The sequence below is a fragment of the Stegodyphus dumicola genome, chromosome 4 (genome assembly GCF_044657685.1).
Source record: "Stegodyphus dumicola isolate Sdum_Otavi_A_Nest chromosome 4, ASM4465768v1".
NCBI lineage: Eukaryota > Metazoa > Arthropoda > Arachnida > Araneae > Eresidae > Stegodyphus > Stegodyphus dumicola.
The window spans coordinates 115,543,331-115,565,894 of NC_140771.1; the positions used below are offsets into that span (position 1 = coordinate 115,543,331).

General features: G+C 32.3%; 1 protein-coding gene across 1 annotated transcript in view; it reads left to right on the forward strand.

The window, feature by feature from the left end:
* Positions 1 to 22,564, forward strand: part of LOC118201691 (synaptotagmin-15-like) — a 94,888-nt gene that overhangs the window by 61,460 nt on the left and 10,864 nt on the right. The window contains exons 3-7 of the mRNA XM_035373833.2: positions 4,534 to 4,735; positions 6,292 to 6,519; positions 14,874 to 15,050; positions 18,116 to 18,278; positions 19,575 to 19,716. Coding sequence (XP_035229724.1) covers positions 4,534 to 4,735; positions 6,292 to 6,519; positions 14,874 to 15,050; positions 18,116 to 18,278; positions 19,575 to 19,716 — 912 coding nt within the window. The remainder of the gene's footprint in view (positions 1 to 4,533; positions 4,736 to 6,291; positions 6,520 to 14,873; positions 15,051 to 18,115; positions 18,279 to 19,574; positions 19,717 to 22,564) is intronic.

Consider the following 22,564-nt stretch of genomic DNA (forward strand, 5'->3'; position numbering starts at 1 on the left):
TGTGGAAAACCATCATCCAACACCCTTTTAGTTCGGGCGCCACTGTAGAGTCTGTCATTCATACCACATAAACTAGAATAGACCCTATAATGACCTGGTGAATTCTCGCACAGGTGTGAATAAAAACTACTGACTCAAATGAAGAGTAAAAATAACCCTTTATTAATTCAACTAGTTAATAGAAAGGCATTGACTTCGTGCGTTACAGGGACACCGTCCACTTGCGGTGGATACTAAAACATAGAATATAATACAATTCAAACATGAAATAAATAGTGCAGGAGCGCACTTAAGTTTACGCCTAAGAGGTGAACTCACAGGAATCTAACCGGCGCGATACTAATTTGATAAGGCCAAGAGGCTTAGTAGCGTGACCGCTAAATAATAACGAAACCTGCGCTTGGCTATCGAAACACGCTCTGAATAAACTGAGGTATTCACACGTTTAAATAGCACTTCACTTAACTTTAAATTTACATCCCGGCGAGAGAATGTGAGGGGAAGTTGAGAAGTTCTAGACCAGGTATCAAACTTAAAATAAATTTGTTATGCAAAATATGGAAAACCCTACAACCGTATGTTTTGTAGAAGTTCCGTTGTTCGTATAACCTAATTCGTATACCACGAAATTTTTTATGAACCTATCAACAGTATTACGCGGGATCTCTTGTACTAGAAACTTCAGTGTTTTCATAATTGTTTCTTTTTCAAAACACCTGGAATATTGTATAATTAATCCAAAACTTGTTATAAATTTTATAATAATCGCAAAGCATATAAATGAAGGATACAATTGACTCAGTAATCTTAGATCTATGATCAATGTATCAATTGCATTATGAACAACGTTTCGGAAGAATTTTGTTAACAAAGCATTTACAGTGTATGGATTCGCCAACTGACATCTTAAAATATTACAAGGAATAAAACTGAGGCTCAATAAAATAATCTGTATAAAACGTATTATTTACAGAAACATGTATTTACGAAATAAGAAATAATTTATTTTAAAATGAATTTAAATCTAGATATCTTTGATTTCATACATCATTTTATCTTTTGAAACTCTTGCAGTTATATGTTGCTACGAGCTAAAATTGCTTTAAAGTAAAGAAATTTTTGAATTCATAGGAAAAACTTCGAATAATTTTTTAATATGAATTTTTCATTAAGCTTAAATGATGCAAAAATTTTTCTAACTTTTATGAAAGATAATTGTTTTTAGGTAAAATGTATTTCCAGCTAAAAACAAAAACTTATTTTGCAAATATAAATGTAAAATGATTGAAATTAAAGAAGTGAAAAGAGGTGACTTCGTTGGTGAATATAGATTAACTTACAAAAAAATTTTAGAAAGAAGTAGAAATTCGTTTTTAAACAGCTTATTTATTGGGCTAGAGATTTGAATTAAAAGAGGTAAAAGCTTCAAATATTCAAAATCTTGGTTTCGGGAATGAAAGCATTAATGAATGATCATTTACAGACAGTCACAAACATCATAATGCATAGATGCTTATGCTCAGATTTTCGAAAAACTACTATACATTTTGAAGATTTGAGCAATTTAATCCTGTACTCGTATATACGTAGCTTAATTTATGGTACATTAAAAAGAATTCCAAATTATGATACAGTTTTTATATTTTAGGTTTTGTTCCAAATAGTGGAATGATTTCTATTTTTAACTCTTTTACTTTCGAATAATGGAGATGAAAAGTCTTTCACTGTGTCGGAGAGAGAAAAATGTCTGCTTTTTGAAACTGAAGCAAAACGACATCTAATTAGCAAAACCGTCTTTTCAATAGAGGAAAAACTGTTAAAAATCAACTCATAATTTCAATTAAAGCCTTAGGATTCAGAAAGAGCAAGTAAAATTTTTTCTATCATTTCGTGAAAATTAGTATTATGATTTTCTTCGTATCTCAGACTCATTATTCATTTTTATAAAGGTGAATAAATTTCTAAGTTTTCCCAGTTCAATAAGCAGCGCATTGGGAGAAGCCATAGACTTGATTATACTTTTCAATTTGTTCATTAACTAAGGAATCTTATCGTTTTAAATATGCGTAACGTTTATATAAGGTTTTCATTTGCTTAATATTTTTAAGTTGCATTTCTTATCTGCATTCAAACCTTTCTACTCGCTCTAATCTTTTTTCTTTCTTTCAATCGAAAATATGTGTATGTTCAGTTAGGATCAATGAAGCCGCGGTACATTTCTATTTAGAGTAATAGTTAGGTAAGATTATTGTTATTTCTGTCATCTTGCACAAGTACCATTGATTCCTTTAGAGTTTACTTTAAGTGTCTGATAGAGAAACAGTCACTGATTTTGGCTGTTGAATGAAAAGGAATTATTTCTCCATCAAACTTTGCTAGAATAAATCTATTTTATTCCTTTTTATTCTTCGGAACCATTCAATGCTTAACAACAGCGGCTGCAACGAGCAGCTGTTGAGTTGTAAGTGCAAGGCTTAGGTATTAGTACTAATTTTTGTTCGTATTAGGCTTATTCGCTTGCTACTTTGGAATCAGCGGTAGCTTCTGTATCCTAGAGAACCACTTACGTTGTAGCTTGAGTGGTAGTATTTTAGCAAATATTTCAGTGTAATCCGTAGAATTAAAAGCATCCATTATTTCAAGGTTCTTATTGAACTAACGTTTAAAAATCTTTATATGAAAATAATTCGAAGACGATCAGAAGTATGAAATTTTACACAAATTGGGAAATTCCGCCAATAATAATAAATTTTGCAAACTTTGCCGCGAGACACGAGTTGACTGCCACTCCTCGAAACTGCTGACTGAATTAAGCATCTATGGTAGCAAAAGTTTCTCACAAGGAAGATCATACAACTTTGAATTCTCAATTTTCCTCCAAAAATATAAATTATGAATATACTCGCTTAGAAAAGCAGAGTAATAAAAAAATTACCTGCTAATATTCAATCCATTATCAGGAAAAAAGTATTAAAAACAAACGTTTTGTTCGCCTGTGACGTTCTTTATAACCAATTTAGATTACCAGTAGCGAAAAGGCTAACGAAATTTAAAAATTTCTGAAATCTCCAGAAGAGCACCCCATAGCCAATTCCTATCTACACTGATTTAGGAATTAATTTTATAATATTATATACTTTTAAATGAGATGAATTCTGTAAATGATTATTTAATCTGCGATTCCCATTAAGAATAATACAATTATTTAATCTTATTATTCCCATTTCATGCTCTTATTATAAAGTTTATTACAAATCATTTTTCTCCTTTTAGTTATTAGATAAATTATTTGACCCCTTTTAGCACATTAATGATTACATCCATTTTTAATAAATATATTTCTTCCATATTGTATAAAAAGATCTTTTCTTTGTGCTTTATTTTAAATACAAAAATTTTAATATTATTTTATTTAATACAATTTTAATTAAATTTCATTTTAAATTGATTTTACATCATATATATTTATATGTAGTTACGGAAGTAAGTCATTTGATATTGGATCAAGAATTCCTCTGTATCAGCGTTTCTCATGCTTTTTTCACGAGGGTACCATTTTTATAGCTTAGAATGTTCTGCGAACATATTTTACTACCAGCGCACTTATAATTTAAAAAATATAATTAGTTAAAATTAATTTAATTTTATATTGATATTAAATAATTAACAGAAGGGAATTTTATTTCTTTTAATGTTTTAAAGCTTTTAAATTTTCAATAGTCTTTAGATTATTAATTAAAAATTAAATAAATGTTGTTACTTGCATTAACGAAACAGAGGAGCACACTAGTTCTTGCACAGTTATTCTGTGTTCTTGCACAGTTATTCTGTGTTTGGATGTATGTTGATAAAAGTGGAGTTCGGAACATACTTCAAGTAGATTTCAGTAGTCTGTATTTGAGTTAGTGATGAAAACACTTTCTCGCACACACACACATAAATGAACTAAAATAACACACATAAATAAACAAAATGAACTATAATTTGTAAAGAACCATTGTTCACTATATTCTGTTTTCATTGGTAATGAGATTCGGAGATTAATTGCACCGTCTACTTGAAATTTCATTTTAAGTCTGGTATCTTACGAAACTTAAATCAACTCTAGCATTTCATTCAAAGGCAGTTTGTATTTTCAATATTGCATTTTATTTTATTTATTGAAAATGTGGCAGGACCACGAGGACAGACTTCGGGGACCGTAGATTGAGAAACGCTGCTCAGTATGGAAATCGTGGTTTAGTTTTTCTTGTAACCAAATGGAGTAACTCAAAGTGTTTAGAAAAAATATCGGCAGGCTTTTTTTCATTTGATACATCATTTGTCTCTTGAGTGCTCGCAACTTTCGGTAATAAATTCACTTGAATCACGTTGATCATTTTGAATCCCCCTGTAATCTGATACGGTTATATTATTTGTGGTTAGTCTTTAATTTAGCAAAATTCTTAACTGTTTTAGGTTTCAGTCTGACCAAAGAATGATAACAATCTGTATTTGTTTAACATCCGTATGAACATGGACAATTGATTTCAGGTGTTTACAATACAGTAGTAACCCAGCCCGGCCGTTCCCAGTCAGACAGTTGCTCTTCGTCGGGAGATGATGACATTCCACCTTTAGAACAAAGAGGGAGGTGCTGGTCCACCATCCCTGCCACCAGTGCAACTGACGTCACATCTCTCATTTCAAACGGATCATCGACTGGCCGTGAGTCAAATGTTATCCTCAACTCTCGGTGAGTCCAAACGCCTTGATCACGTGAAAAAATATCAAATAATACAAATGATATTGTTTTAATAATTATTATCTTGAAATGAAGTAGTAGCCGTCTGATTTGCATTTTATATGAACAACTAATTATTGCAGGTAATATACACTGTAAACAATTTATTACATCCAATAATAAGGGTGAATTATTCATGGAGTTCTGATAAGTAATATTGCAGTTTGTTATTCATTTAGATTAAGTGCATAGATTTTTTCCGAATGGCAACACTGAATGCTGCAGAAAAGCCAACTGAAAATGTAAAGAAAGGCCAAGATTTTAAATCTGAAGTTGGAATCTGAGGAAAGCGCGTAAGTTGCGGTAGAGAAAACATGTAAATACAGTGTAAATTTTATCTACAATGTTTGCTGTGTCAAATCATGACGAATCAGCGAAATTGCTTGAAGATAACTTTGAGTTAATGTTTCTGTATACTTCATAGCTATCATTAATCTGATCAGTGGAAATACGTAGAGCTAATTTAAGTGCTTTAAGTAATATGTAAAGAGCTGATAATGAAGATTTACGAAGGAAATGTTACAATTTCAAAACTCTTAAAAACGGTGGAAAAATAATTTATTGAATTCTACGTTTACAAAAATACTTGAAACAAGAATTAGACTTGCTTGTTTTTGTTACAAAAAATACGCCACCTCTTTTGAATCATTTAATTAAATGCAATTTGTTTACGTTAGAGCATAGAGAGGCCTACATTACTATTAGTTCTAAACACTGTATGTACTGTACGACATAAAATTAATTATCTTTAATTTTATAAAATTCAGAGAAATAAAAATTTGAGAAATAAATTTTCTTTTCAAACATAACTGCGTTTTATTTCTCTTCTAAAATTTCCTTTATTATACGAAATCGTGAAAATTAAAATATTGTTCTTATTAAGGACATTTTAAAAATTCGTAAGAGAAACTTCCAGTTTTGATTTAACTGTAGCGTTAAGATGCTGTAATTCGCCTTCCTTACGATAAAGAAAACAATACGCTTAACTTAAAGTACAATGCTTTTTCATCTGAACTTGCAGCTTGTCGTTTAAATTGCTCTAAAACTTTGAGTTGTCAATCAGTTTTGCACCATTATGTGAACTGTAAAGATCCATAAACCTTTTAGTTTTGCTTTATTATTTATTAGCTTTATAAATAATCTGTGTGAACTATACATCGCCATTGATAGTAAGGGGATCTTCTAGTACTTCTGTAGTAAGTTTGGGATAGAAAATTTTAGTAAAGCTAGATTCTTTCAGCTTAGCTAGTAACATATATGCGTCTTGAAAACAAACTATTGCTGCATGATATCTGTAAAAATCTATTATAAATGGTAAAAGAATTATTACCGTCTGGAGCGTATTCCATTGCAACTTTCTATTTCTAAAAGCGAATAAAATATTTGTTTTGCATTTCATTTTCCTGCATGAACTTTTCTGTGTAACTATTCACGATTCCAAGTTTGATTTATAAGTAGCTTTTTATTATTTCATTCTTGAAAAGCCTTTTTTGTTGTTATGATTTCAGGCCTGTGGTACAACACGACATAGAAACTGGCAGAGAGAAGAATACTTTCATTTTCGATAAGCATGTCCTTAGTGGTATAGCAGAAACTGAGTCTGTGGAAGAAGAGCAGGAAGAGGTGGAGACCGAACGGAACGAAAAAGAAGGTGGAACACAAGTAGCACCAAAAACCGATTTAGAGGTATACGGGTACTTAACTTTCGTCACTGCTTATGATGAACAAGAACAAAGGTGAGGTTCAATTGTGAGTGTAGAGTTCATTGAACTATTGCTGTTACATTTTGAATCATTAAGTTTCATTAAAAGTACGATGCTAGAGATACAGAATTTTTACAAAGTGGAGCATTAGTTAACTTATTATAAACAACTTCGTTTAAATATTTGTTAAATACATCTAACCTTCGTTTTGAAATGGTATTCAGATGCTTTCTTATTTAAAGTGGACCAAAGCTAAACTTATGCGTATTAAAGTATATAAACATTTGTACATTCACAATATCAACATAAATCACCTTGTTATATCAGGTTACCTTGTTAACTGCTAATGAAGGCGCAGGCTGTGAATTATGTTACTTGAGAGTCGGATAATTTTAGTAGGATATTCTGACAATATTATTTTCTGCCTGATACTTGTTTCTTAGCTGCTTTCGTTAGCTGAGTTTCTTTGATTTTCGGAACAGCTGAGTTTGGATGTATATATAAATTTATATTTCTGATTTTTTCCTTTTTTTTAAGCTCTGGATTTATTTCATTTACTTAGTTTCAGGCTTCTAGGACATAGTCTATACACAAATGATTAATTTATACAGCCAAAGTAAAATGTTTAGTGCTAATAATTATCAGCCGCATTGCGCATTATTCGATAGAGTTATCAAAATTGTTTATTCTTCAGGGTTATCTTAAAGGATGCACTAAGTGACCCAAATCTGTCTGAAAGTAATAGGTATCAAAAATTCTTGCTACCTTGAAGTACTGCTGAGGTGCTTGTGAAAATGTTCAACTAATCAGGAATTATTTTAAAAATTGTATTTAAACGCATTTACTTCTTTTTGATAAAGTTTACTCTAATGCATTCTCGACGCGGCAGAGCATAAATGTGCCCTGATACATCTAGAAGTATCATTCAAAAGATGCATATGTGTATCTGAGACTGAATGATTAAAATTAGTTGAGATGTATGACTTTTCTTTCATTAAAAATCTGCTAGATGTTTAAGTCTGTACAATAGGGACATTTTTGTAAATCAAGAACAAATTCCAACTCACTGGTCTGATGACGATAAAAAAGACAGCCTAGTGAATATTCGACCTGAAATTCTGTATATAGGAGTTTCTAGAATGCTGTTAATCTACAGATGATATTTCACTTTCTTTGTAAGAGGTTAAAAAATAGGAATTTATTCTTAAAACCTGCTTTAGAAACTGAGACTATCTTTTAATCTCGAAACTTTAAATTATAAGCAGTACTAGTTTTCCCGTAAAATCATTATATTTTCTTTGAATCTTTTTTTGCATGCCTTTCAGGTCCTCATACTGAATTAAGTGAATATTTTAATCTTAATCTTGATCTTAACTGCTTATGGAAAACAATTTACTTACCAAACTAAACCTTATTCCAAAAAGACCGTCAGGAGACTTATCATAGTAAAATCGTGACTCAGAAGAAGGTGTACATGCGGCATGCGACGAAGACGTGGGCACAACCCCTCTACCAATACGGTTAATCGGTATAGCGCCACGTCCACCTTTATCTAGATAACCATACGTAGTCATTATGCTAACACACTAATACATAAACATACATACAAATTTGGTACTTAAATACAGTGGCGTTAAAGCTAATTAATGTTAGACACTAGATAATACATTGTCATGTTACAAGGTGTATGCAAAAGCATGGATACGGTAGCATATATACATAACGTGTGTATTCATACGTTGAGTACACTATGATCCTTTGAAGTATTATCATTAGATACACGACATGTACATACTGAAATATTAGGTGCGCAATGTTATGCTAGAATAAGTAATTAGTACAGTGAATTAAATGTTAGACCCTAGATTAGTACTGTGTGGTACAGTGTCTTGCTACTGGATTATTTGTGCTGTTTCCTAAGTACATTAACCTATGTACAGAGATATAAAAACACGTGTATTAGGTACATAGTAATCAGTGGGTACCCAAGCGTTAGGTAAGTGCTACTTTAACATACATTAACAATAGGTACTTAATACAATGCTGAACAGATAATTGGTGCAATTAATTTTAGAGTGGGACCCTAGTTTGATTTTTGCGGTACGGTGCCGTGCTACAGGATAAAATGTGCAGATGCATAGTTACATTATCATATATACAGAACATAAATTCATCTACATATATACAGACATTTTGGAGTACAGACACATTAGGTGCATGATTATTCAGTGCGTAATAGATGTATATTAACTATAAAGTTCCAAGATATGTGATAATACTAGTAGATACATGGATACAATTACATATAAACAAGGACATACAGACACAATTGCATATAGACAAAAGCGTATATACGCTTATATTTGGTACATAATATTCATTGGTAACATAAACATTTGGAACTTACTTCATATACTTACATAAACTCTAGATCCATAAAATGTTATAATTAGTAATGGGTGCTTATTAATTTCATAATAGGACTCTAGGTTGATATTTTGCCTTACTGTGTCACGTTACGTAGAAATATATGCGGGTGCATGGTTACAGCTTCATATTTACAATGCTATACTGTACTACCTATTTACAATACATATATCATTCGATTTCTAATCAATAGGTACATAGCACATTTATATTCATGAGCCGATGGTACATTGTATAGTGCCGTTAAGGATAATTGATGTACATTGTATAGTGCAGTTGAGGATCCCCCTAGAAGAGAATTTTGGAGATTAGGAATACTAATGGGTAAAACTAGTGTGCAAGTTCAGCCAACACCTGTTTGGTGACCCACACACAGTGCAATACTAGAGACATCAACGTGTCCTGTGGGCTTACATTTGATCGTATATGCAAATTTTGCATAAAATGTTATCTCATCTGGACAGTGTAACACTAATGCAAGGGTTGAGATCAGTGGATTACCACAGAAGATATCACTAGCACAACCAGTGTGTAGTAAACACACTGGTTGTACATTCAGATTTCTTAGCTAATAATCTATAGATGAACGAGGAGAAATTCCTTCTCAGTAGGAAGTTTTTCTTTTTATTTTCTTATTTGACAGTAAATTAAAATTTATTTGACAGTAAAAATTAAAAATACATGTCCATAAAACTGATACAATTCGTACTTATAAATTTTTGGAAACTCATCATGACAACAAGAAGATTATCATCAGAAGCATTAGCTTCTGAATATGGTATGAGGGATTTTGAGAATTTGCTTCCCTAGGACCTTGTATTCTTTAATGGAATTGGAAGTGGAATCTTAACGAATCACAGTAATTGATTTTCTCGAAGACTTACCATTAACACTACAGCCGAGATGACTTTCGACACGGGTGTGAACGCTGCACAGAATTTGAGACTATCCTAGCGGAGAGAATAAATATACCTGCCATACTGTACCCTAGGTTCGGGATGATGGCTGACCAGTATTTAATGCTATGTTGAATTCATGCATTTTACAAAAATGTATTACAGTTCTTAAGTGTTACAAAGAGGTATGACCATTGCATTAGCAGAGTAATTCATATTATATATACAAGGAGATATAAAATCATAAATATATCATGCACGCCTATCTGTAAAAGTGAAATTAAAATTCGTATGAAACAATAATATTGTGTGAGTGCATATACATATATGCATTAGTACATAGAGGCCGACTTTAGGCAGCAGAGGAGTAGTCCACTCTACTTTTGCTCACTCCATCCATATACACTTATGTAACTCATGTGCGTGTGCATATTTATGAAAAATACATATATACATATAAATGTTACACATAAACATTCTAAATTACAGTAAAAATTAAAAAATACATGTCCACAAATACACTACGCATATAAATTCTAGAAGACAGTAAAAATAGAATAAAAGTGGAAGAGAAAGAAACCATATATACTGAAGCTCCATACATAAAATAATACAGTAAAATTCTGTAGAGGAAACAATGCAACTACAGGTATTGAAACCTATATGAGTATTAGAAAATTTAGAAGCAAAGCCTTTAATAGCATAGCAGTACCAGTGCTATTAATTAAAGAGAGCTTTAGAGACTTATAAAATCCATGACGAAATTGGAGAATTACAGCGAACAGAAAGCAAAACTAATGATCTGCGCTACTTTTTTTTGAGCTGTAGGATTATTTGCTGTGTTCTCGGCCCTTGCGGAAGTGTGAGTATCTGTTGGTTTTTTGAGATACACAGAGCTTTTATAATGACAGTCAAAGATTAAGTGATCTGGTCTACCAATATCCCCGCAGTAGGTCTGGTCAGTATCTCTGTAGCGAAAACGGTACAAATAAGTACAAAATGTGCAAAGAAGTATTGTGTGACGAATAAACTGGTATTTAATAAATTGATACAGACTGCGAAAAAAACCTGAATATTCTTCTCGCTAAGTCTGTGTTCCGGCTTTCTTTCCATTTGTTAAGACGCTTCTTTAGATGGGAAACGGGGATAGAAATATCTTTTTTAGAAACATCTGGAAATGTGGTTGCAATCTTAGCTATCTCCTCAGTCTTTCAATTGCCCTTTATTCCTGTGTGAGCCAGGACCCAACTCAAGTGTGGCCTGATGAAGATTGGAAACGCAAGGAGTCACTTTGTACATCCTGACAAATGGGCTTTTGCTTCGGTCCCTTCAATAGCTACCAGGCTGGAAATCGAGTCGTAGAAAATCAACATAAGTGACGAAAATAATTTGGCATGAGTAATAGCTGCACTGATGGCAACCAGTTCTGTCTCAAAAACGGAGTCATTATTGGATAGTCTACAATTCAAGAATAGGCAGGCATATTATTTTCCATTATACAGCACCTGCAGCCTGTTCCAGTATATCTCTTAGCAGACTGTTAGACCAGACATTTAGACCATCAGTGCAGACTGTAATTCGGTTGCTGTTAGGCGAATAATTGTTCACAGTTAGGCATAAATCATAACTGGCAGAATGATATGAAGGGAGTAGGAAACGTTTCTCATAATCACTTTAAGCATATGCGCATAGCATGGTAGTATGTGCAAGTGTTGTATTGCTGATAATTAGCTTCCCTCTTAGCAAGTAGATCTAACAGAAGATCAGCCAGGACCTAGAGTGCAGCAGTAGGTGAGGTTCGGTAAGCTCTTTCGACCCTCAACGGAAATGGTCTTTGATTGACAGTAAAACGTTTTTCATTTGTACAGTAATTTTAGAGCCCCAGACAGAAGCATTATAGAGCGCAATACGCTCAGCAACCGTTCTATACCAGATGTGTAATACGTTGATTGAGACACCCCAAGTAAGAAAAACTGTTTTCAACATGCAGTTAGCTAAATTTCTAAGCCAGTATTTCCTGTATTTTGTATGAGGCAACGATGATACACATAATTCAGACACATGAGCATCAGTTTAGGAAGAAATATGGAATGGGTATCGAAGTCATCTGACCTAATACAACTGAAGTTCTTCGTATGGAGTTGTGTATCCAGGTGTATAACTTGCCATTCCGTAATGCTAACGATCTATAAACACCTATTTCTCAAGCACACAGCGATGCAACACTTAACCGTGTAAATTACCCGTTAAGAAGATTAAGTTTGATTGCAGATGTGCATTGCTACTGATGATTGATATTTCGAGTAATTTAGATTTTAATACTGATATTTCGTAAATTTAGACGAGGGCTTCCCAACGGAATCGGTAATGAACTTTTAGGGGTCGATAAAATTTTAAAGGGGATCAGTGAGGATCAAGGGGTAGACTGAATAATCCTATTTATTACAACAAATATTGCAAAAATTATAATTAATTTGTAGAGACATTAGGAGTTTTTTGGAAGCAAGAGAGATGAAAGATGAACAATCGCCTTCGCCGGGAATCGAACCACGGAGCTCTGGAATAACGGCTCAGAGTACAGACCACTACACCACGAAGGCACGCTAGGAAGGCTGTAAAAATACCGTATACATTATTCATTGATATAAAGCTATGTCATGTAGCTAAGAAAAAATAATATAATATAAAAATAAAGAAAATACGCAAATATTATTCAATATTTTTAAAATCAATACAGTGTTTTAAAGACGTATATACTTTTTATGCAATATAAAACAGGAAAACACAGGAACATAAGGAAACAGAACCCAAGTTTACGAAGGAAACAAAACTTCTTCAGGGGATGTATTATTTTATATAAGCCACTTGCACAGACAATTTTACCGTTCACTTCCAAAACACTGAAAATTTGAATGTACAGTCTGGTTTATAGATTCGCTGAGCTGCGATATATCTGATCCTGGTTTTATGACGCAAGAACTGGTTGCATTGAAGGACGATTTTCAAATACAAATTTTACTCAAAACACATACGTAAACATAGTTTTGTGATTTCAAAAGTCATTCGGCAGAAATATAAAAGTAGAAAAAAAAAAGTTGTAACCAAACCACCATAACTGACGTTTCCTCCATCTTATCTAGCGGAAGCAGGGTTTAGTCAAGTCAATATTTTATTACAAAAAACAAGAATGTTTTTGAACTAGGTGATTTAAAATTAAGTTAACCAATTTTATACCAAATGTTAAAAACAAATTACAACAAAACACCAAGCGCATTGATAGAAAGGGAACTCTTGTGCAATTAGGAACTTTGATTTTGTCTTTGAAAAATTGTTTATATTTGTAAAATTTAAAAAAATACAAAAATAATAAAATATAAATCTAGTAAACTATTTTTTCAGAACTTGTGTTCATATTCTTAGTCTGATAGTTCTTTCTAAATTATTTATTCATAATGATTTGTATTATGATTACGCTTTTTGCTGTATATTATAGAGAAAAATGTAAGGATGCCGATGAAGAAAACCATTCTTTTAAAAGTGGTCGATGTAAGAAACCCTCTTTAAGAATTCCTGATTTATTAATTGCTTTCTGTTCTTCATAAAGTTCTATTTGTGTATGAAATCCATACTGCTATAATAATTTGTACTTTGCTGACACGTTTTAGTTTATTAAGAAGTGTGCATACTTTTAATAATAATATCACCTATGAGAATTAGTGATGCACTTGTACCAATGATGGAATACTGAGGGATCTTTATTCAAGTTATTGCTGTATGTAGAGAGTCATTTCATTATAAGCTAGTGCTGCTGATACTTTTGTGCTAGGTCTCACGAAAAAAACTGCTGAATTTAAAGACACCCCTCTAGAGGCATTGTAGTCGGTTGCATAAGATAGAGCATACTCAATTTACAGAAGGGTAGACGCAGCACTGCTGAGCAAAACTAGAGGATAACGAAATGCGCAGCGCCAAGTATTTGTACATTGAACTGATGATCAAGCTAAAGAATCTGATGAAAAATGCTTAAGCCACCGAATACTTAGTATAAAAGCAATTTAAAAAGGTTACAGCCATAAATTTAAAAAAAAAAAAACGTTTTAAAAGCAAATTTCCGAAATTTCCGAATTTGTCTAAGTTTACGTATTCATTGTAAGATGTTAATCAATCGTTTATGATTTGTAGACTGTTTATGCTTTAAGTTTTGGACTTCATTTCATGAAATTTCTCCAGTGCCTTGTTGTATTGAATAATAATAGTGGTTATTATTCTATTTATAAAGTGTGGTTTTGAAGATGGTGTATATTCTCATCATGTTCCACAGGCGTAGAATGTTCAGATAGACGTTCAAACGATCCACAGGCGTAGAACATTCAAACTAATTCTTACTTTGATTTTATGCACCACATGCAAAGTTACTCGAAGAGTTCGTAGTGAAGTTAGGAAAAAAGAAGACGAGTGTGAAGGATAAAGCACCATTTAACTATGAGAAAATTCGAGGTACAATTCATAATTGGTATGAAATTGTATCATTTTACGTTTCTAGAAAGATTCCTGACCATTTTCTGGGATATATTGCGAATTTATTTGATTAGATCATATGTTGATCATTGTGTGTTTCTATCGGCAAAAGGAAACTGAACAAGAGATATAAAAGTTACAGTTTTGCTGCATTGGAATTGGACGAAAGTCCTGAAATGGCTGATATCTTTGAAATGAAGATTTCATAATGATCATTAGTCTGAAATGTTTAGAATGAAATTTATAACCATATTACAATAATTAAAACATTACTTAAGGAATTCTGAACGGTATTTTAATTGTGTGTTTTAAATGTTTATATTTGAATTTGAGTATCGTTTTAATGATTTTGAGATTTGAGTAATGTTTAAATTGTGCTTTTTAATCCTCTTTCTATCTGCGATTTACGCAATTTAAAATTTTACAACTGTGTTATATAAGCATAAATACCATCCAAATGGAAACGAGCTTCAAATAAAAATATGTTTACTGCTTTCATGTTTTTAATGTTAATTATTTGATTGTAAGTAATCTTGCATATTTTAGGCTTACTGTTTTCCTTGAGAAGGCATCAGATCTTCCCCAAAAAGGTACACTTCATCATTATAGTACATTCGTGAAGCTCAGCATTTCGTCTAATAGGAAAAACTTTCGCTTGTCCCGGACTGCGAAAAACAGCTTAAATCCCGTCTTCAAGGAAGAGCATGTCTTTCATACTAACAGGTAAATATCTCTGAGTTTAATATAGTTTAATTTTAAAGGAATTAGCGCTTTAAGTAGCGTAACATGACAGTATGTTATTTTATATTTAGGTACTATTTTTCATTTCCTGTTTTACTCAGCTTCTAAATATTTTCAGCAAGTAAAGTGGTTTGGTTTAGTTTTGGTTTATTAGATTACGGCACAGCACTCGAGAGCTATCTGCCTTAAGGGAGGGATGCCTTCGTGGAGGACCTTTTTAAGGGAAACTGGCTCGTATACACGTTACACATGGGGAAAACCACGAAAATAACCATGCAGCCAGCCCGTTCGCGGGATTCGAACCTCGGACCGAACTACCAGTGTTCAGCGACGTTACCGCTCGGCCGCTAGTGGGCCCACAAGTAAAGTGACAACAATTTCTGTTTTACGAACATACAAAATTCGCGAATAATTTTCTTTTCGAGTTGTTCATTAAGTGTTTTCTGTAGCATGTTCATTAGAGGGTTTTAATGTATAAAAATTAAAATTTAGAAACAGCATGAATATATGCTAAGCACAGAATATACGGCGTCAGAAATGTCTACTTAAATTGAATGAAAAAATAAACTAAAGTATTGAAAAGTGCATTTATTGCTTTTAAATAGCTTAGTTTATCAAGCACTTATGCAATAAGTAAACTCGAGCAATAAATTAAATATCTCACATTTTGCCGACTGGCAACAGTCTGAGAAATGGATATGAGGGGGGCGGTGACCAGACAAAAGCCCACTGGACGAAAGCGCACGCGACAAAAGCATCAGCTATATAATCTCAACCATATTATTTAAAAAATAGCATGTGAGGAACTTCACAATGACGTTTTTCATTTTCACATACATATACCAATGTTAAATAAGTAAATAAATAATCAAATGCATTTTCAGATTTATGATCGAAACATTATAGCTAATCACTTAACCAGAAAGTTTTATTTTTACCAAATAAAATAAACAAATGAAACAGTGACAAAATATCCAAACAGACGTATTTTTGAGACATAAAAATTCAGATCTGAATACTCCATTTACTATAATTAAAATTATAAATACATTTTATAGTGATAAAAATCATGTGTCCTTTTGTTTATGTGGTCTTTTATCAATGTGGGCTTTTATCTGCGTGGGCTTTTATTAGTGTGCGCTTCATCGGTGTGGGTATTTGTCACTTGGGCAATTATCACAGTGACGGATTTTTTTTTCTAGCCTTTTGTCTATTGCGCGTTCGTCCGGTGGGCTTTTGTCGGGGAACCGCGGCAACATTGATCAAGGCGAGAGGATGATATATTGTATGATAGAGTAACGTAAAACTACGGTCGAAAATTTTTGGAAGTAATCTGCTAAAGATGTTTCTTGCACGAAAATTAAGGAAAGAGTTTCACTAAAGATAGTTTTAATATCTAAACTGAAATGAAGGAAACCGAGATTCGTTAAAGTTTGTTCACGTCTTACAAGATGACGGTCACTTTCGGTCAACTTATATGTCGTATGTAAGAGCAGCATAATATCTATGGATTAAAACTAAATCGAATGAGATCGGTACTATCAACGCTATTTGTCGCTAGTATCTGAACAACAGGTTAACCATCACTGGGGGTCAACGCATAGATCACAACTGTGGGGGAATGTAATAATTTGAAGTCGTATTTAAATTCAAATTAAATCAAGCACTTATGTACAAAAATTAAGACTGTTAGTTCCAGTGTTCGTCTTCGTCACTGTTACTTGTGATCTAAAATTTAGAAGTCATTTGGAGTTAACCAGTGCAGTAAATTTAGATAGAGGTGAAATTAAAAGTTTATAGAAACACAGTTGTTCCTGAGAAAGTCATTGGTTCCCGGGCGGCGTATAGACATACCGTCATTCTTTAGTCACATGGAGGTTAATTGTCACCTTCCCACATCAGTAATTAATGGATCATCAGTATAATTATAAGGAAGCCAATGCTTGATACATTAACTTTGGTGTCTTATGAAACTGCCACGTCTCGTCTATCCAAAAAACTCCTGTTTAGCAAAAGCTTTAAACAACTTTTTTATTAAAATTTCAAACTTAACAATTTGCACTGCTTATGCTTACAGTTCAGTCTTTACTGCTAGCGAGATTTAAGCTAATATAAAACGCAAAGGGCTTAGAGCATTCTCAAAACCTATCAAGTTTTAGCTCAAACTATTCTAATTACGTGAGTATACTTGACTAGTAAAAGGCTAACTGCAATCTAAAGTGATTCTCGAGGCTAGGAGAGAAAGTCGGCGTAGCTTCTCTCTAAATTTCAAGATCTCTGTTGTTGAGTATACGTAACTAGCATCCTGATAGGAGCTTACGAAAATAAAAATTGTAGGGCAGATAAAATAATAAGATAATGGAATAACTAACATAAACCTTGCATAGTATATTTGCATAATGTTTTAAATTGAAATGAAAATGAAGCACATCCTTTCAAGATTGTTGGTTACTTGTGACTTACGGGTTGCCGATCACTGGAGATTAATCCACAGATCTCCTTAAAATTAAACTGAAGGACACTGGTACCCATCAAAGCTATTATTTACTGGTGACATACAGATTGATAACTGTAGATCTACGCATTAGTCACTTGTGAGCTATAGTAACTGGCTGTGACGCCATAAGTTATTAATATGGGGCTGTCAAGTAAATTTAAATAAGTTTATAAAACTAACTGAAACTGAAAGACATTACTGATACTCAAATCCTTTGTCATCAATGGTGTCTGGATAGACAAGTCTTTGATAACCTGTTCTATAATAAATGTAACTTACACTTATTCCAATGGCAACATTTACAAAGAAATGGGTGTGGAGTATTTGGTAGCAAAGCGAAATGTAACATTGCGAAAATTATAATTTCCATCAGTAGATTTTTAGTAATTAGTTAAAGTAGAAAAGAGTTAGAAGCAACGACCTTGTGTAAAGGAAACGCAAAAAACAGCAAATGCTGGAGTTGTAATCGGAGATTTCATGCACTCACCTCTTCAGAAATACACTTAATTATTTCGCAATTATGTAATATTAAGATATTATTCCATTCTAGGTCCAAATGGAAATCTACCAAGCAGAATATTCTGAAGTTGAGTCTATTCGACTGCGATCGCCAAGGCAGGCACGATGCTGTGGGTCATGCCGTCCTTCCTCTCGCCAACTTAAACTCCGACAAAGAGGATCAGCACTGTTTGCCGCTCACACCAATGTCCATAGTATGTCCACCAAACCTTTCCCATATATAACCATATAATATTAGTGCCTTTAAGCCGTATACTAAATTAATTAAAAATTATTAAAAATTCAAAATAAAAATTGGAATAATGATGTTATGTCTCATATTTTAACCTTAACATTTTTAAGGTAAAGCTTATCAGTTTAGCTTAAAGTGAATTACTACCGTAAATGCCGTACTTTATCGCATGGTCTTGCAAATTTTTTTAACTAATTTGATTGTCCGAACAATGAGACGGGAAATGTATGGAGTAATCTGATTTCCGAAGGATGCTGTTACAGTAATAAGAGAATTAAAAAAAAAGGTAGTCATGGTAAACTACTTGCAACTTAAAAGAAACCTACATACCAATAATACAAAATAATATTAACTTTCTGAAAATATTGAGCTGATATCTGACGGTAATTGTGCCAGTTTATTTTGTAAAGTCCCAGTCATATTAGTGAGTTTTAACCACAATTCTCAAAAGAGGCATCGGGGGAACGAAAAAGAAATGGAGCTAACAAAAGACACAGATGTAGATAACACTTCAATGAGCTGAAACAACATTTATTGACTTGAGAAGAAACAACATATTTTTAGTGTGAGAACACCTGCCATTCTTGGGTAGCGTAAAGAAGAATCTGGATATAATATTCCAAATATCGCCAAACATGGCGACCTTTGCGTGAAATTTTAATCAAATACCTACGTAACTGGTCACTAACTGTAACCATATAGGGCCTTGGGTAACTGTAACTGTGTATGCCCTTCAGCAACTTCAAGAAATCGAATGCACTGTAAAATTCTCCGATGCCGAGGGGAAACTGTATAAAACCGCAGAAAGCATCAATTTTTAGTTCAGAGTTAAGTTAGGAGTATTCAGAGATCTTCTTCGAGCTTTGCCTTTTAGTTGCAGTTTGTACTGCGTTTTGTTTAAAGGTTGTAGTTTGAAATGGTGACCACTGATTGTGCTCTGTCATGTTGAGAGCAGGTGTACGAGAACTTTTGCGGAAAGTTCTAAATTTGTTAAATGTTTCTTTTTGGGAGAATTAATTTTATCAAGCTATCATCTTTTCTGTGTACATTTAATCCATTACGAACCCGTTCGCACATAATAGTATGTTATCGGCATTGCATTGCTTTCCTTATATTTCAGATTCATTTTGTACAGAATTACCATAAAATGTTTGCTGTTGACTTCTCGATGTTTCTAACCATAATTTAAGCATTTTGTTCCCCATTATGTCAACATTATTATGTATACTTCAAAAGTAATTTCATTTCTCATTTTCAGCCTGCGCGGAACATTGGCCAAATATTAGTGGGTCTCTTTTATGCTGCCACTCAAAGTCGCCTCTCTATACATGTGATAAAAGCTAAGCATTTACGTCTAGATCCTGAAGTACACAAGCGTCAAACACGTCCGTTAAATAAGGGTGAGTGCCAAGTTGAATTTTGTATTATTATGTTTATTTAGCCAACAGGCTACTGAGTTTTATGCGTAATAATCTCATTTCTGCATTTATAAGCCATGTCCTCTAAAACTAAATGGTGATTAGAATTCAAGAAATATTCATAGCTGCAAATGAGGTAAAATAAATAATTTTAGACTGCTTGAAACTTGATCTTTTACTTCCTTTTGTACGACAGGAAAAATGTGAGATTTAAGATCTCTTCATTTTATTATCATAGCTGATGTAACGTTTTGTTATTTCTGATGTAAATTTCGTATTTGTGCAGCTGAATTTCGTATTATCTTTCATTTAGTACTTATTTCAGTTATCGATTTTTTCTTTTAATAACTGAGAGTATAATTTTTTAATAACTTTTAATAACTGAGTGTTCGGATATTTTAGCTACAGCAAATCAACACAGATTAAGAAATCGAGAAACGTTTCCTGAGGGATATTTAGTCTAATTTATGGTAAATGCTAAATATTTACCATATTCATCAATGGTAACAATGCATTATATTAATGTAAATAATTAATTAAAATTATCCATTCCAGAATGCATTCCTTTTAATATTGTCAGAAATAAAAAGATCAAATTAGTATTGTTTCATTGTATAGATAAAAACAGTATGCAATGAAAGACATAGAAATTTTTAGCTTTTATTTTATTAGCAGCTATGTGCGAGGAGAATGCAGTATATTTGCAAATTTAGTAACTTTAAAACACTTCATGGAAGGATTGTTAATTAAAATATTTTGGAACAGCTGAAGGCAGTTAAAAAAAGAACATTTGTAATCAGACTTTTATTGCAAATTTTCAATTAAGTCTTTTATCCGTTAAAAAAAAAGAACTTCGTTCTCCTTAAATTGTTATAACAATAAAGGATTTTCCGTCTTTACGTTTTGTTCCACCATTTACGTTTAAAGTACACTGCGTAAAAAAGGAGGGACAGTTCTGTATCTCTCGTTCTACAAAGCGCGACTTCAGATATATATTAGATTTATATATAGCATTCTAATATAGATATTTTGACACAAAATCGGACTTTTTCTGAAATGAAATGCCAATTATTTTCTCTATTTCGATTCTACGAATCAGACTATGCCAAACTGCGAAGGTTTGTAGAAATCATACGAATAGTTTTTAAAAAATAAGTTCTCAGAATTTTAGCATGTCAGTATTAATTGAATTTAATATATATTTAATAATCTCTGCTTTTTTTTATTAAACTTACTTTATTTCTTCTTCCAGAATTCGAAATTTAGGCTTAATCCAAACATAATTCGTATATTTTTTATGATTTATGTTTAAAATTTGTATTTTTAAATATTTTTTATAAATTTTTCAAAACAAATATTGTTATATAACTTACAAAATTTTAACATCATCTTAAAGTAGATGTATTTTTAGTATTTCTCCGTAAATTTGTCACCAGATTTTACAAAATGTAATATTTAGGCATAATTTGAGTCGTCGAATCGAAATATGGGAAAAAACTGGCATGTCATTTCAGAAATGTTCGATTTTGTGTCAAAATACCTATGTTAGACTGAAGCTATGTAACTTTAATACAAAAAAACTAGAGATTTTATTCAAAATATTCTAAAATATGCCTAAATTTACATATTGGAGCTTTTTGAAATTTGGCATCTTATTTTTGAGCAATAATAATGCCAAATGTGGTTTATGCTCTTTGTTAAAATCATTTGAAAGTATGAACAATGACTTTATTTCCATTCGTCTGCAATGAAAAAAAAGAGAAAATGAAGATAAGTTGCTGTAAATTAAGAAGTTCGCGAAGTAAATGATTTTTGATGAAAACTGAAAAAAAGTGCACCAAGATAAACTTTTGAATTTCTCCGTAAATTTCTCACCAGAATTTACAAAATGTAATATTTAGGCATAATTTGAGTCGTCGAATCGAAATATGGGAAAAAACTGGCATGTCATTTCAGAAATGTTCGATTTTGTGTCAAAATACCTATGTTAGGATGAAGCTATATAACTTTAATACACATCCTAAATCGCGCTTTCAAGATATGAAAAACGTAATTTGAATTTCGTCAATTGGCCCAGTAGAACGGGAGATAGAGAACTGTCCCCCTTTTTTTGGGGCAGTGAGCATAAGAAGAACTAATTTAGAAGGATTTTTTAAAAATTGTTTTAAATTTCAAACATTTTACAAATGAAAAAATAGGTTTTTTTTCCTAATGTTTATTGGAGGACAGTTTCGAAGTCATCGAGAAAGATCAATAGCAACATGAACGCAATTTAATTTATCAGAGCAGCATCAAAACAATTTGATCCACTCTGTAGCTTGTGCAGAAAACAGTACTTGGAATGCCTTAGATATAAGCAAAATTTCGTATTCTCTGTCGCTTATGCTAACTTCTAGGATGTTAAAAAGTTCCACATTTTCATATGAACTAAACATGTTTTAATAATAATAATAAATAAGACTTCATATAATTATTTATATTCATGCATGTTATTTGGTCCCGGTATTAGTTTTAGAATGGACTCTCTAAATTTTGTATATACTTTTGTAGTATTTGACTACTCTAATTCTAGTCGAAAAATAAATTTGTGATGATCAAAACAAAATTAGTAATCGTTAATAGTTACATAAGTCAACTGAAATAGTCAAAACGAAGAATTTGTTTTAAATAAGTAAATTATATTGCTGTTTGTGAAAATTGTAGCACCTGCGAAGGAGGAATCATTAAAAGTTAATGAAATTCATTCGTCATGCAGCCAATATTGATGAAAACAAAAAGCTTAAATTTACTCAGCAATACAAGTACACTGCAATGAGATTTCTAATTCATT